This window comes from Ambystoma mexicanum, chromosome 14 (assembly GCF_040938575.1).
Source record: "Ambystoma mexicanum isolate Mex_15411 chromosome 14, UKY_AmexF1_1, whole genome shotgun sequence".
Taxonomy (NCBI): Eukaryota; Metazoa; Chordata; class Amphibia; order Caudata; family Ambystomatidae; genus Ambystoma; species Ambystoma mexicanum.
In genome coordinates, this window is record NC_090940.1 from 203,006,075 (window position 1) to 203,022,804 (window position 16,730).

At 44.1% G+C, this 16,730-nt stretch overlaps 1 protein-coding gene across 1 annotated transcript in view; it reads left to right on the top strand.

Annotated features, from left to right (window-relative positions):
• The window catches only part of SLC38A6 (solute carrier family 38 member 6), a 490,235-nt gene that overhangs the window by 358,245 nt on the left and 115,260 nt on the right, over positions 1-16,730 (top strand). Inside the window, exons 12-13 of the mRNA XM_069638925.1 lie at positions 1,251-1,351; positions 4,090-4,214. Coding sequence (XP_069495026.1) covers positions 1,251-1,351; positions 4,090-4,214 — 226 coding nt within the window. The remainder of the gene's footprint in view (positions 1-1,250; positions 1,352-4,089; positions 4,215-16,730) is intronic.

Genomic DNA, 16,730 nt, shown 5'->3' on the forward strand with positions numbered 1-16,730 from the left:
CCTCTTCCAGAATTACTTGCAATCACTGTTGAATGCAAGGCTAGCTGCCAGTCTAGCTGCCAGTCTGTAAAAATGCATTACAATCTCTCTCTATTGTGTATCACTTTCATGTAGAAAATACACCGTCCTCTGGAATTGGTGCTTCTCCCCCTTCCGCCAGGCTAGTTGTGTTGTCATTGTGTAATTTCAAACCTCAGTAAAATATAACCTCCTTCCCTTTCATTGCAAGACCATCTAACAGGAGAAATCATACTCATTATTGTGATGTGCCTGCCTTTACAAATTAATTTGACATTTTATGCATACAGCTAAGAAATATGCCAACTAGAGAAAAGAATCTTGTATGTGTTTATATGTACTTTGTCTATGGTTTCTTTAGAATCAGCTTAATGTGTATTATTGTTAAAGGACAGACCAAGTGTACTTTGATCACTGCTTGAATCCTTGCAGCATAGTCATCAGTGTGAAATTCGAACTTTTAAAATCGTCCATGTTTTATAATTGCTTTTGTCTTTGCAGCCCAGTAATGATTCTGGATGGGCAGTGAATTAAGGCGTTTTTCACATTAGACTTTGTTTTTGGATTTCATTTATGCTGTCAATAAATGACTGTGCATGCACACCAAAAAAAAAGATCTTTTAACATGTCTTTGGTTTATTACTTCTTTTACCTCTGCAGTCGAGACAAATCACAGCTTTTGCTCTTGGTCTTAATTGGGAGCCTCTTTGTTATATTTACATTTTAACTGGGATAGCTTAAAATTGAACTATTCTGTCGACGTTAGTATGCCTCTTTTGAATACAATCCAAAATTCCATTGTAAACGGAAAATGGACTGAACATCCAATGACATTGTTTTGTGCTTGTTGTTACATCAAAGAGACGGAAGCACATCACTTTCTGGAAGTTGATGTATAATTGGCTCAAAAATGTGGACTTGCAACTAGAGATTGGCTAGTGACGATTGACTCTTGGCGAGTAAGCCATGGTGTGCTCTGCGTTTGTGGAAAATTGAGGAGAGAAGTGACTTGTATACCTAGCTAGTCGATTAGGTTACATTTTGTAGCCACACAAATGGAAAGATTCCCCGACCTCCATCTGCACTTAAAAGAATCTATAAAGCCATTTGAGACTCTTTCCTATCGGCATGCAATAGACTTCCTTGATACAGCCTTGATCCCTTCCAGGGACTGAGCAAGTCAAGTATGTTCTTCAGGAAAACATGTTTACCACTGTTATTTTCTATTCTAGCCCATCGAAGAGAAGGATGCAGAATGTAGCCAACCTTGGAATCGGGCTGAGCTTTCTGATCTATTTCATCTCTGCGTTGTTTGGTTACCTCACATTTTATGGTTCGTACAGCATTTCTTTGTGTGCCAGTAAGAGTCCGCAAACACCATGTTGAGTAACAGATCAAGTTCTTTAAAGCATTACTTGTAGTCTGCATTGTAGGTTTCTCTAGTAGGCAATATGGTGGTTTAACGTTTAAAAAAAATACATGTTTTAAGGCAATTTGTTTTCTTGCTAAATTGATGCTAAGTAGTTTACGTTGTTTTTTTATATTAACCCCCACCCTTAAATGCCAAGACAACACTGTAAATGCAATGCTAAGTATTTATTTAGAAGTTTGTTTGCATACAGTCCTCACATTTCCGTTTTTAAATTACGTTAAGGGAACCTATGTCAATTTTTGACACAAGCATGTGATCAAAATGGTATTCATTGCATGCGGGCGCTTTCAGTTACATTTGTATTGTAGTTGTCATTTATATAGCGCGTTTTACCATTATTATAGTCTCAATGCGCTGGTGGTGGGAACGCCCTCGGGGACCGAAGTCCAGAGTGTTGGAGGTCACAGAGTAAAATTAGAATGCGTGTCTGCATTTGGCCAAAAGAGGCCTAGTAGGGCATGTCGGGCTCCAGTAGAGAGCAACCCTTGAGGTCAGGCATGTGGATGGGTGCTGAGAGGAGTCAATAGATTGTGTGAGTGCTAAAGACTCGCTATGTGTTCAGCGTGCCCGAATTTGCCAAAATCTTTGCTGCATACAGATGTCAGAGTTGTTGAGGCGTAGTCTGTTGTAAGTAGGCAGAACATTATGTGACCAGCGTGGCTGAATTTGTCATAGTCTTTGCTGTATTCTGATGTTTGTGGGTAGCCATGCCTGTGGCCAGTGTCCACTGGAGTGTTGCGTTATACGTACCAAACAGATTTGGTGGTGATTTGTGGGTGGGTGTGCGTGCCCAATCAGGTAGTGGCTTCCTCTATCGATTCTTTCGGCTGAAATAAAACGTTAACGACAGTCTGTGTTTCAACAAATTAAAACTAGAGGTGCACAGTTGTACTATACAGGCTCTTCTAGGTGGATAGCATGGCAAATCTATCCAGATAATGTGAGCATACTGAACCTTCTCAATTGTTACCTTTAGAATGGGTGGCCCACTCTGTAGCTCATCCTTGCGCGATACCCGCCCATCCCTCAAGTCCTTCCAGTGCGATTCCAGGCTAGTCCTTGATTGCCGTCCTGGAGTAATGCACAAGAAACCCCCACCATGTCTTCCCACGCGAGACATGGCCATGGCACACAATTCCTCCTGTGATATTGCCCATTGCCCCGCAGTACAACCCAAACTGTCCAAGTGCGATGGAGGTGGTGTCCTATTTGCCTGTTTTCCCTCTATATGCCAGGCGTAGCGACTAAACATGACATTTCATAGTGTGAAAAACGAGATGAAGGCCCATGTTTCAGCTGATGGTGCCTATAGGGGAACAAAGGTCATGATTGGTGTTTGATAGTGTGTGGGGTCCGGGCCACCTCATTATCGGATGGCCACTTTCTTCGCCAATAGAATCTATCTTTCATTGTAACCACAACGACTAGACAACAGGCAGCAACTGCAAACTGCAGTAGAATGAGCAACAGTAGACTTACAAAGAACTGGAAGCAAACTTGCAGGGGAAATCTATCAAAGGTGTAGGCAAAAGATCTCCTGATTGCAGGTGCAGCTGAGTGTCAGTAGTAAAGATGTGAAAAGTTACGAATAGACTGGCTTCTCTTCATTGACATTGAACCAGTTAAAGGACAACCGAGTATGTAAAATCGTCTTGAGTTAGAGCGATTAACACTTTCTAGCAAACCTTCTTTGAACAATGCGAAGCTTTTGGCTTTGCCAATGCTTGTTTTCAACGGGACTTCAGTGAAGGACACGCCATAGTGCTTATAAATCGAGAGGATGAAGGCATACCTGGTTAAGACAATTGTATTATACCTGCAGCACATTTACAGCTGCAATTAAGTCATTAACTCTCAGAAGACTGTTTTGAAGGAAAACTGGCAAGCACTTTGAACACACAGTTTGATGTTATGTCTTGATAAAACTACATCAAAGAGATCCTAGAAGGATGTGTTTTGGGTGGGTGGGGAGAGGCAAGAAATGGGTGGTAATGGCCATGGGGTAATGCTAATGGCAATGGCCAGCCAATGGGTGGGTAAATAGCCAAACGCCTAAAAGCTTTGTGTCCCTCCTCATATGCCATTTCTCTTTAGCTGTACCCTAATGCAATCGTTTCGGCTTATAGGTGGCGTTTACCACCACCTAATAGTCACAACTGACACAAGGTACAGATAGTAAGTTGAGGAAAGGGGATAATGTTTTTAGGAGATGCTTGGGGCTTTATGGGTGCTGCAGGGAATTCCCATCTCCCCCCCCCCCCCATATTTTGGAGCTGTACTGAATTGGAAATCGGTGACCAATCATAAATGGAACATTAAGCGATGAGAAATTCAGTGGTAACAACACATGGAGCCAGAATCGGATCATCTGGGTTTGTGGCTAGACCATTCAACTCTGAATGAAATGACGACACCAATCATGACCTTTCTTAAACTTGACCACTCATCCCCAGCATGTTGACTGCTTTTGGATGTAGGCCAACTAATTCTTGTGTAATTAATGTAGGCAGTCATTCGATGCAGCCTGGTAAAACATCAGCAATTGTCCTGTTTTCGACGGTCACACTGACTGACTCCTATCTGGTTCAGACTTTATGTTCATCTCAGCATATCATCATTTATTTTCCATTTATTTTCAGACAAAGTGGAGTCCGAACTTCTTGAAGGATACAGCAGATACCTGCCACACGATGGCCTCATTGTAACTGTGAGACTGTTCATTTTATTGGCTGTTCTTTTGACGGTTCCGCTTATACACTTCCCGGTAAGTTCTAACAAACAATCTTAATTACACTGCTGAATTATATGTTTGTTTTCCAGTGTACTTGTTCCTTTTAAGGGGGGTTTTGTGTTAAGCACTTGGATTTGAGCGCTTGGCAATGAGAGGCTGCGAAAAGCCGAAATGTGTAAAAAAGGATATATGCTCTTTAGTAGGAGGATGTCGACTCTTCTCATGTGCCGGCTGAGTTTCCAAAACGATAGCAGATTTGCTACTTCATGGGATATTAGAAAGAAAGACGGGTTTGAAGTATATTAATTTAATTTCTTTACAGACATTTGCATTGTGCACAATAAACACTTATTCATCTCACGGTGTAGCGGGAATGAGATCCATGCGCCAACAGCATCCAAATATGTTTGAGATAAGGAGAATTATTAGCACATGCAATATGCAATGGCATGTAGAGTGGTCTTATATAGCGCCCGTTCTGCCTATAACCTTGGCCTCGCGGCACATGGCTCTGTAAGAACGGGGCGCAGGGTGTGTTGGTGGGGTAGCAGAAAGGCAGATGCAGAAACCTGTAGCGTTTATGAATGTAAGTCAGGGGTACCAGTTTTCCTGATGCGAAAGTCTCTGTTGTGTGTGGTTTCTATGCACTAGGCAGGTTCGCCGTGTGGGCGGCCCTCAGATTGTGAAGTGCACACATTTAAAGAATGGTGTTGAAAGACAATGGTTAAGGTCTAAGTCTGTTAAGTGCACTAGACCTGGTCAGTCATCTGAAGGAGTGTGGGTAGTGAAAGAATACGAGATTTAGAAGGGGAAGGGGTGAGGGATGAGAGGGGAGAGGGGAGTTAAGGTGTTGCTTCCTGGTGCTTGGTTGTAGATGCCACTGAGATTTGGGTGCAAACCAGTGTCCCGCAGCAGAGTCGCCATTAATCAGATTGGATTCCCACAGATGGTAGCGAGAAGAGTTTCACAATTGTTTGTTTTAAAGTAGTTCAGGTTTATGGTATACAGTCATTTTATGGTTGCTATTTTCTTTCATATCTTTCGAAGTGGTTGGTCGAAAAGCCAAGTCTTGAGCCGTTTCCTGAAAGTCAGGTGTTCACTTCCAGGAAGAGAGGTTTGGGTAGGGTGTTACACAGATTTGTGGACAGAACGGAGAAAAAGGGGGTCCTCGTTGCTGGTTCTTGTTAAAGATGGGGACTAGTACTAGTGCAGCATTGCTGTACCTAAGTGTTCTGGAGGGAGTGTAATGTTACAGGAAGGGCTTCCTCCTAGGCATGCATGATGCGCAATGCACAATATTTTGAAATGAACCCTTTTTTTCAGTGAGCCAGTGCAGAATACGTAAAGCTGGCGTGATGTATTCAAATCCATAATGGCTATATGTCTTGATGCCATCCCCTGTGATTGTACCTTCATTATAGCCATCTTGTCCGCTGGTTTGGAAGTATCACTTATGCATCTGCACTTTGTCAATACTATGCATTTGCACTTTGTTGATGTCATGTTTACAATTTATAGCACTTTTTGCACATTGAGCACTTTCACATTATGATCATGTGATGTATTTTTGTATGGGATGTATTTTTACAATTATCTACGGGGTGTTGTTTTTATTATATTGATGAATAAATATTTCGAGTGGATTGTGTCCTCCAACGTATTCCTCATCTTAGATGTATTCCATCCAGCTTTAGCTGCTTCGGAAAACAATTTCGGCAGAGGGCACCCGTGCGTCGATGTCGTCGCGTCGATGGTCCCTCTAAGGCATCCGTCGAGGGTGACGTCATCGGGTGTACAAGTAGCACGCACGGCACCGTTGGCCTCAGTTCTGTTTTTCCGTGGTGCATGTTGCTTCGGAGATTTGGTGCGCCTCGAGTTCTGTGACGCAGTGAATAATACTGATATATATCGATATGTCCTCGTCATCGACGCCGACCACGACCCAGCGATCTGTTTTCAAAAATGTAAATCTTGTGGTTCGAAAATGTCTATCACAGACCCGCACCGAGAATGTCTGTGGTGTCTCGGGGAAGGCCACGACATGGAGGCCTGTATGAAGTGTCAGGCGATGATGGGGAAGGCCTTGCGAGAGAGGAAGGGAAAACTACATGTAGGCCGTAAATCCGACCAGAAAGCCTCTAGCATCGAGTCGAGGTCTCGTGAGAAGAAGTCTCCTCGACGCGAAAGGCATTGGTCCAGGTCCTGAAGCGATTCCCATCGCTCGTCTTCAACAAAAAAATCAAAGAAAAGACGCCACAGGTCCCCCTCCACCTCGTCCTCGGACGAATCCCCAAAAAGAATGAAATGCCCCACAAAACATTCTTCCTCCGAAGAGTGGGAAGCATTCAGAGTTAAAATGATGGAGGTGTTCGAGAAAGTGAAGCCTCGGTCCGCGCCTTCTTCGGAAGCCAGCCAGGAGTGTTATTGCTCCGACACTCGCGCGTCCTCGAGCCCGGGTGATCGAAGAAGAAAGGCTCAAACCTTCCAGGACGCCGAGCGATAAAGACCAGTCGAGTCGACCGCTCGAGGTCACAGACGCCGTCCAAAACCCAACGCACCTCCAAGGGCAAATCTTCGAAGAGCGCCTCGACGCCCTCGAAGCCGGCTCCGTCGACGACCACTATTTCGTCGGCACCATCAACGCCTTTGTCGACGTCGACCCTGAAGCCCTCGGCACCAAAGGTTCCAAAGGCTCCAGTTCAGCCAACTCTACCGGAAAAAGGAAAAGAGAAGGCTGCAAAGCCTGTAATGCCTTCAGGTTCCACTGACACACCTCTCCCACCTCTCCCAGAAAAGGTTTTTAAACCTCTTCCTAGGAAGGAATTTTTCAAGTCCCTGACCTCAATTTTTGAGGAACAGGAGAGATCTGATGAGGAGAATGTACCCTTTGGACTGGAATATGGTTACCCAAATGTCCCAGAATGCCTGATTTCTGAAGAAAGCAGGATGTGGGACCTGGTGGAATCCTTACATAATGCAAGTGGCATTGATGCATCTCCTGAAACAGATTTTGGCAGGCCAGAACCAGGGGAGCATGCCAGTCCCTCATACCGTCAGCTAATGACAAAAGTGGTTGATTATTTAGGATGGACTAGACCACCAACCCAATTCATCCAGGATGATTTGACCGATATATTGGACCATGGTCCCACCGAAGATCCAATCCTACCCTTCCATGTAGCCTTGTAGAATAGGGTGGGCAAAAATTGGGAGACTCCGTATTCTATTCCTCCAGTGAATAAATCCCTTACTTCAAAATACCGCCCTGCCAGTAGCGACCCCGGCTATCTGTCTAAACATCCCACTCCCAAGAGTCTGGTGGTCCAGGCAGCCACAGCTTCAAATAAAATGGCGGACCCTTCTATCCCTCAGAACAGGGACGACAAGCGTGTGGATGGCTGGGCACGCAAGGTATTTTCAGCTGGGAGTATGGTGTTAAAATCAGCCAACTCCACATGTGCTTTGGCAAAGTTTTCGTACACTCTGTGGGAGTGTATTGCAAAGGCGGCAGAGCACATACCAGAAGGGGACGAAAGGGAAGGATTCCTAGCATTGTTAGAGATGGAAAGGAGGCCATGCAGGAATCCCTTCAATCTGGATTGGACACTGCAGATAGTGTGAGCAGTTCCATGGGAACTAGCACGGTAATGGGCAGATTTGCATGGTTACGGAAGTCTGGTTTCGCACCAGACGTGCAGAACCGTCTTCTGAACATGCCTTTTGACGGGTCTCACCTTTTTGGCAGCAAGGCTGATGAGAGCCTTGAGAGGTTGCAGACCTCAAAAGCAGCTGCCAAGTCTTTAGAAGCTGCTATTAGGCAACCTCAGCCTTTTCGTGCGCCCGTACAATCTTGGAGGGGACGATCCTATCGTTACTACTCCTCATATGGAAAGGCCCAGGAATGGCCAGTCAAAGGGGCCAGAAAAAGGCCACTTGCGGTGGACAAGGAAAACGTGCAAAGACAACTCCATCTGCAGCGTCTTTGCCATCAGCGGCTGCAGCAACCGCCACAAAACCCCTTTGAGGACTTGCATCACAAGACACCAGTGGGAAGCAGGCTGTCACAGCATCTGCAAGAATGGCGAGCCATTACTTCAGATGTTTGGGCTCTAGAAATAATAGCCCAAGGTTACTGCCTTCCTTTTCTAACGCAACCTCAAAGCAATCCACCAGGGAGACACCTTTTGAAGTTTTCAGACCCGCTCCTGCAGCAGGAAGTTCTATCCCTGCTGGAGAAAGGTGCTATAGAACCAGTACCTGTAGCAGAGAGAAACAAGGGATGGTACTACCCTTATTTTTTTTTGATCCCCAAAAAGGCTGGCGGACTGAGACCCATCTTGGACTTAAGAGGCTTGAACAAGCTCCTCAGGAAGGACAAGTTCAAGATGGCTACTCTTTCCCAGATCCTTCAGGCCCTGCAACTTCAGGATTGGTTGGTGTCATTGGACCTCAAGGATGCTTATTTTCATGTGCCAATTCATCTCAAGCACAGAAAATACCGGAAGTTCGTAGTTGGCGACTTGCACTATCAGTTTCGAGTCCTGCCATTCGGATTGACCTCCGCCCGAGGGTCTTCACCAAGTTAATGATAGTGGTGGCAGCGCACCTCAGGAGAGGAGGGATTCACGTCCACCCCTACCTGGATGATTGGTTGATCAGGGCACATTCTGCCAAACAAGCACTTGATCATCTGAAAGTCACCTGCCACTTCCTCCACAAATTGGGCTTCTCCCTCCATTTCAGGAAGTCACAAATAACACCTTCGCAACAGCTCCAGTACATAGGGGCTGCATTAGACACATCCTTGGGAAAGAGCTCGCCTCCCATGTCGAGTGCTCAAGACATTCTTCAGATGGTTTCAAAATTCCAAAATGCCCAAAATCTCCAGGCCTACGACTTCTTAAGATTACTCGGCCTCATGGCATCCTGCATCTTCCTAGTGCCAGAGGCACGCCTGAGGATGAGATCCCTTCAATGGGCTGTAAAGACTCCATGGTCCCAGTTCTCAGGTCAAATGATGGAGTTTCTTCAGATTCTGACAAAGTTCGGCAGGCTCTTCTGTGGTGGACTTGCACAGAGAATATCCTGAAAGGAGAGCAGTTTTGGCAACCATGGCCGGAGATTACAGTAGTGATGGACGCCTCACTCATGGGGAGCTCATGCCAACAATTTGACAATTAGCGGCGCTGGTCTCCATCGGAGTCCAAACTACACATCAACCTTTTAGAGCTGAGAGCAATCAGACTAGCGCTGAAGGCTTTTCTACCATCTGTCAGAGGAAAACATTTCTTGATAATGACGGACAACACAGTGGCCATGCATTATCTAAACAAAAGAGGAGGTATAGGGTCACTACCTCTGTGCAGAGAGGCAATGCAGCTCTGGTATTGGGCAATTCAAGAAGGAATCTCCTTAATGGCAGTTCATCTAGCTGGGGAGGAGAATATGAAGGCGGACGCTCTGAGCAGGCAGAGCACGGTGTGCCAGAAGTGGGAACTGACTCAGGAAGTAATTCAAGAGATCTTCGCCCTTTGCAGAACCCCTCATGTAGACCTATTTGCGACCGGAATGAACCAGAAATGCGAAAGGTATTGCTCAAGGGAATTTCCCCCGAGAGGAGCCCTAGGGGACGCGTTCGTGGTGGAGTGTAACTTCCCACTATTATACACGTTCCCTCCGATTCCCATCATTCCTCGGGTCATCAGGAGACTGAGACAGTTCGGAAACCGCATGATCCCAATTGCCCCGGATTGGGCCAGGAGAATGTGGTACCCAGACCTTCTAGACATGTCCATCTGTCTCCCGGTACGTCTTCCTCAGAGAGAGGACCTTCTCTCACAAATGGATGGTCAGGTTCTCCAACAACACAAAAAGGAGGTAAAAGGGAAAGAAAGCCTGTATTCAACCAACCCTCAAAAGGTCAACAACCTTTAGTAAACAACATTGGGGTCAAACGGGCATCTTGATTCCATTTCGCACATGTAACCTCTGGACCAACAATGTAATTGGATGATAGTCTGCCCCTTATTTCATTAAATTAACAGGCAATGTCAACAGACTAAAAAAATATGATTTTTATTGATGTACAAAAGTCGAATAAAAAAAAAACAAAGAACACCACAGTACACTGTTAATATTGTACTGACAGGAGATCATTCTGGAGAAAGGAGCAGTGTGGTTTACTTACACTCTACTTTGCCTCTCCTGTTCTTCAGCTTCAACAATAAAAAGACATCAGTGCAAAACATAGAGCAGACAGTCTGTCTTGTAGGTGTAAGGGGCTGGTCAAGGTAACTGCCCTCTAAGGTCTAAGTTATTTTCAAATAAAGTGTCTTATGCTTGTGCAAATACGCAGCTGTTTTAACCAAACAAACAAGGTTTTTTCAAACAACGTTACATTCTCTCATTCAAAATGTTACATACACACCCATCTCAACACAAAATCATCCAACATGTTTCTTTCCAACAAACAAAAAAGAAGGGTATAAACCAAGTGAGGGGAAATTCGTCAGGGAGCTGTCAAGATAGTCAAGTCTATGTCGTCAATTTATACACTGTGTGGCGCCTAAGGCGCTGTGAGCTAAGATAGATGAAATAAGCCAACCCAACAATTGGGTGCTTTAAAATTCAATACTATCCACAAAGAAATGCAAGTAATAGCGTGAAATAAATTTGCTACAGGTAATTTCTATTACAGATACATCCACAATTAAAGAACTATGTCAGTCCACGTGTTACCTAAGGAAAAAAGAAAACAAAAAAGGACAATCAGAACATGTATCCAAATGTCACCCCAATTCTCACTAGAACTCAATTACCAGCTTCGAGTTTCTAACCAACCAGATTAGGCTTCTCAATTAGATAAGTGTGAATTAAATAAACACTAAATGCCAACGCAAGGACCACACAAGGATCTGTGGGCTACACAGTTTCTCAAAACTTAATAACAAAAGACTCCTCAAATGGAACCTTTATCAAAAACAGGAGATGAATTCTCACAATTTCACAGTTGCCGCTAACTTCACTGCGGGTATGTCTAAAAACAGGGCTTACCATCTGTTAGATGGTTTAGGTTGACACTTCATATATTCCACCAAAGGACACTGTATAGGGAATGAATGCGCAGAGAGGTGAAATCTTCACTTCTTGGTGCTAAAGGGCGGGGCTAGGTCATCTGCCCCATTAGCTGCTGTGCTGTCTGTATATACTAGAAGACAAAAAAGGGCAATAGAATACCCACATCAGACACAGAGAGGAGGAGAGGAAAAAAACGCCCATGTTAGTCAGGCCAGACAAGTTTTACCTTCAAGGTATAAGTTCCAAAGTCCTACTCCGGGTGTCGGTGTACACAGTGGAAAATCCGCTGAATGGCGGGGAGCCGTATCTATGCAAAACTGCAACTCGTCTTGCTGATCGGGAAGCAATCGCGACTACTGAGTCTGCCGCGTGTTTGAAACTAGCAAAAAAGAGAGGGGGGAAGGAAATGAGAAGAGCGAGCTGACTAAGGCCCGGATAGCCGTATATTTGGCAGGTGGAAGGATGCAATACGACTGCGAGCGTTCGTCTAGTTGTAGGCGTCTGGTTCTTACCTCGGGTAATTTTGTCCTTGTTCGGTATGGCGCCGTCTTCTGGATTCAACATGGGCGTGGCCCAGGATGTATGTGTCACGTGTTCCCGACGTCTGTTTAAATACGAGAAGACGTCATAACTGTTGGGTTCCAATAGGAGCCCATCATGTCACGTGATGTTACGTTTGTATTGGTAGATGTAATGCGATCGACACTTGCACTCGTGGGTTCCTATTGGAGCCCATACTACCACGTGATGCTGAGTTGTTTATGTGGATGTAATGCAACCGGTACTTGCAGTCGTCGGTCATGTGCCGCCCTTCATAATATTCTGGTGCGGTGCTTATCCATTAACCCTTACATGCCGATTACCTCGTTGCGAAATGCAGAGGGGAGGGAAAGCAAAATCGGACTATATGAGATGGCATTGCTAAGTCCTTGTTAAAGTACTGGCGCAGGTGAACAGTAGACCCGCCCAAGGTAGGGTCAGGATACTTAACGTACCAAAGTGAAGACTAATTACATATAGGTCTGGTTGTCAGCCCCCTACACAATGCACGCCCCCGTAAGGACAAGATGCATGTATGTTTAGCTGTATATCCTCATTATAAATGGACTGGGGGTGTTCAATGTTCTGTGTGTGTTTGGAGCGCTCTTCAAATGGGAGAGGGGTCATTTTGTTGCATCTCTTTGCGGAGTAATTGGTGTTTGAGGACTAATCCATATGGTGTTAAACAGTGTACCCTGATCGAGTTGAATTAGTTCTGTGATCAAATATTTAGCCAATCAATATTGTCATTAAGCCCTGAGATCGCACTCTTGGTTAAAAAGATGATTTGTTGTTCTTTGAGAAAAAGCAAACATTTGTCTCTGTTGGTATTTGGACTAGGTGTCAGTTTGTATAGAACTGTCCATTTCACATCCTCGGCTCCATGCCCAAATTCAATCCAATGATCGACCAATGGGGCATTTGAGTTCTGTTTCTTAAGCAACTCTTGTGCTCCCCGATTCTCAGTTTGACCTTCCTGACGGTCTTCCCAATGTAGAACTTCTTGCATGGGCACCAGATGGCATAAATAACTATGATTGTGTTGCAGTTTGTGTGTTTAATTTGTTTCCAAGGCGAGCATAGACCTAAATCAACTTCTGTGCTTCGTTTCGTCGAGTTGCAGGAGATGCAGTGACTGCTTGGAAAATGGCCTGTTATTGGAGGCATATTCCATATTTCCGTAAGGCTTCTTTGTTGTTGGATGCTTGGCGTGATGTCGTTCCGGGTGATGTGGTCTTTGATATTTTTGCTGCGTTTAAATGCTACCACAGGTCTCGGGACCGGGGGCTCGCTTTTATTTAATACAGACCAATTCTTTTAAGATGATCTTCTTAATTTTGTTCGACATATCGCTGTAAGTGTTCACGAACACTAGTTTAGTGTCTTGATTTTTCCGGGAGCTATGTTCTTTGTATTCTAAAAGAGATTCTCGATGATTATATTTTGCCCTTTTTAGAGTTTGTGTGGTTATTTGTTTGGGATAGCCCCTCAATTCCAAGTTGTTTTTCATGTTCTTTTCTGTCACTAGGAAATCCTCTTTGGTAGAGCTATTTCTTTTCAATCTCAAAAACTGTCTGAGTGGTAGGTTGTCCCACACGTGTTTTGGGTGAAAGCTCTCGTAGTGGAGCATTGAGTTTCTGCCAGTTGGTTTGTTGTATGGTTTAGCATACAATGTTTTGGACTGTAATTCTACTGTTATTGTGATGTCCAAAAAGTTCAGTTCTTCTTTACTCGAGTTAGAGGTAAATTGTAGAAACCTATTTTGGATGTTGATCCAGGTAAGAAAATCTTGGAGTTCTGTTGGTGTAACCTTCCAAATGCGAAAATGTTGTCAATGTATCTTTTCCATTTTGTGATATTCTTCAGGAAAGGGTTAGTGATATGAAAAATCTTAGATAGCTCAAAGAATTCCATATATAGATTGGCAATGCTGGGTGCTAGTGTAGCCCCCATTGCCGTCCCCTGGATCTGTTGGTAAAAGTCACCGTCAAAATGAACGTACTTTTCTTGTAAACTCATCTCGGCGCACCAAAGGATGAAAGAAATTGGGGTTTTGCCTACTTTATGGTCATTCAGGAGTTTTTCTTCAAGCATCTCAATGGATTCTTTCTGTGGGATGCTGGTGTATAGGGCCACCACATCTAAACCCAGGAGGATTTCTGTGTCAGTGTCAAAAGGGAGGCCTTCCACTAGTTTGATAATTTGGGTGGTATCTTGTATGTATGATTCCATCTTTCGAATTGGAGGTTGAAGAAATGTATCCGTGAACCTAGACAGGGGTTCAAGTACTGATTCCACACCTGACCCGATCGGTCTACCAGGCAGTTTGGACAAAGACTTGTGGATCGTGGGCAAAGTATAAAACTGGGGGATTCCTGGTTTGGTTTTGATAGGGAAGTCCGCTTCCTTTGGTGTAATCCACTCCCTTTGTTTGGCTTTTTCAACTTTTAGCCCAATGAGTTCCTTAAGTTTGTCATTGGGGTCACGGTCAAGATGCCGATAATTGTCCTTTCGGATAACAATTTTTTCATTCGTAAGGAGATCTCTCATTGCGTTTTTTTCACGTGTACTCATGCTCATGAATGTCATTTTGTTTTTGGTCTTCTTTTCCAATTGTTCTAGATCGTGGAGTACACATTTCTGGAATACTTTGGCCTCTGCGGTCTGTGCTTGACTGGGGACACAGAATGTGGATTTGTTATGTAGCTTGGAGTCCGAGTCAATGCCTTGGAAAAATTGAAAAAGATGGATTTTTCTCATGAAGGTGAAAAATTCTTGTCTAAAGTTGAAGGGGTCATGTTTATTGGTGGGTACAAATCCCAACCCCTTCTCAATGACCTTAATCTCATCTTCTGTTGGTGTGTATTCGGAGAGATTCATCATAATGCTTGCATGCTCCAGGTGATACGTGGCTCCAGGTCCCAGTCCTCTGGGTTGCTCTCTAAAAAAGGCTGTGCAGTTGGCTGAGTTCTGCCTTTATTTTGGAAGGTGCCGCGATTAGAGTTGTTTTTCCCTCGGTAGTTGTTTTTATAATTTCTAGGGCAGCGGTTGGATTGGCCTTGTCTGGGGGTCGGGTCTCCATTTGAGCTGCCATTACTGGAGCTAAATGAAGAGTTCCAAAATTGAACTTTTTTCTGTCCGCCTTGTGGAGAGTTTCCTGTTGCCATAGTCTGAAAGTAGTTGTCTTGTGTGTATTTAAACGCTTTTTCATGCAAAAAATGTGTTGTCTTTATTCATCCTACGGACCCGTTAGGGTACTTTCCTTGAAGGCAGACATTTCTGATAATAGTGTCAAGTCTTTTTTTGTAGGTGTCTAGAGGAACCAGTTTTTGTATTGCCTCTTCCAAAGTTTTAAGGTCTACTAGGATTTTCTCAGTCGTTTCGGATGCAGTGTCGATAAGGATCACCCAATCCCTACCGCATTTATTCACGATATACCTCCATTGTAGGATAAAGTTCTTGTTGTCTAAGAATAACCTGGGTTCGTTTCTAATGACTAGTCCTTGTGGTAAAGTGCCCTTCCTCAGGTATTCCAACATAATAGAACCATGTAATTCCGTCCTTATGATGGTCAGGTTCTCCATCCAGAGGTCAAGATTCTCAACCTTGACGCTTGGTATCTGAAAGGCTGAGATACAAGGATTGGGACCTTCCAGATGACGTCGTGGAGGTGTTATTTTCGTCAAGAAGACCAGCAACAAAACCTCTATGCCGTTGGAAAGAGTTTTGCAACTGGTGCAGAGAAAAGAATGTTGATCCTTTTCTATGTTCTATCCCGGAAGTACTGTCCTTCCTCTTGTCCCTAGCACATAGAGGTCTAAATGTTGGGACCATTAAAGGTTATCTTGCAGCGCTTTCCATCTTCAAGTGCTCGTCAGAAGAATGCTCCTATTTCAAAATTCATTTAGTAGTACAATTCTTAAAAGGACTCACCAATGTGTTTCCTCCTTACCCTTTCCAAGTACCAATTTGGGATCTTAATCTGGTTCTAAAATTCTTAATGTGTGCCCCTTTTGAACCCTTGCACACTTGTCCATTAAGATTACTGACATGGAAAACCGCTTTCCTAGTTGCTTTAACATCTGCAAGAAGAGTGAGCGAATTGCAGGCAATGTCTTCTGGGCCACCCTATACTGTGTTCCATAGGGACAGAGTGGTATTAAGGGTTAAACCCTCATTTTTACCTACAGTTGTGTCCGATTTTCATTTGAATCAAAAGATTGTTCTACCCGCATTCTATCCTCCACCTCATGGAGGTTTTGTAAGGAAGAGGAAAGATTGCACAGGTTGGATCCGAAAAGAGCTCTAAGCTTTTACATTTCTAGGCTTTCCAAGCTTAGAGTGGATAATCAACTTTTCATTAGCTACACCGGAAGGAAATTGGGTCAATCGGTGTCGAAACAAACCATATCACGTTGGATTGTGCTTTGCATTTCAGAATGCTATAGATTAGTGGAGAAAGACCCACCAGAAGGCTTAAGGGCCCATTCCACCAGAGGTATCGCCTCTTCGACAGCCCTTCAAAGAGGTGTTCCCATAAAGTCCATTTGTGAAGCAGCAACTTGGTCTTCGCTGCATACTTTTTCAAAATTCTATAGTCTGGATGCTTCCCAATCTAAAGAGCTGAATTTTGGTAAAGCAGTACTATATTCAGCCATTTAAGGGTATCAAAAAATCTACTCCCTCCTCCAGAGAATTGTCCATACTGCTTTGGGAGTCTATCTAAGATGAGGAATAGATTGGAGGACACAATCCACTCGAAGAACAAGTTACTTACCTACTGGTAACGTTCTTTCGATTGGATGTTCCTCCAACGTATTCCTCATCGCCCTCCCAACCTACCCCTCTGTAGAATATTTTGTTTTTTCAGGGTTATTGCCACTTCAACTCTCGCAAGGCTAACGCCTGACTACCGGCACAATCTACACAGTA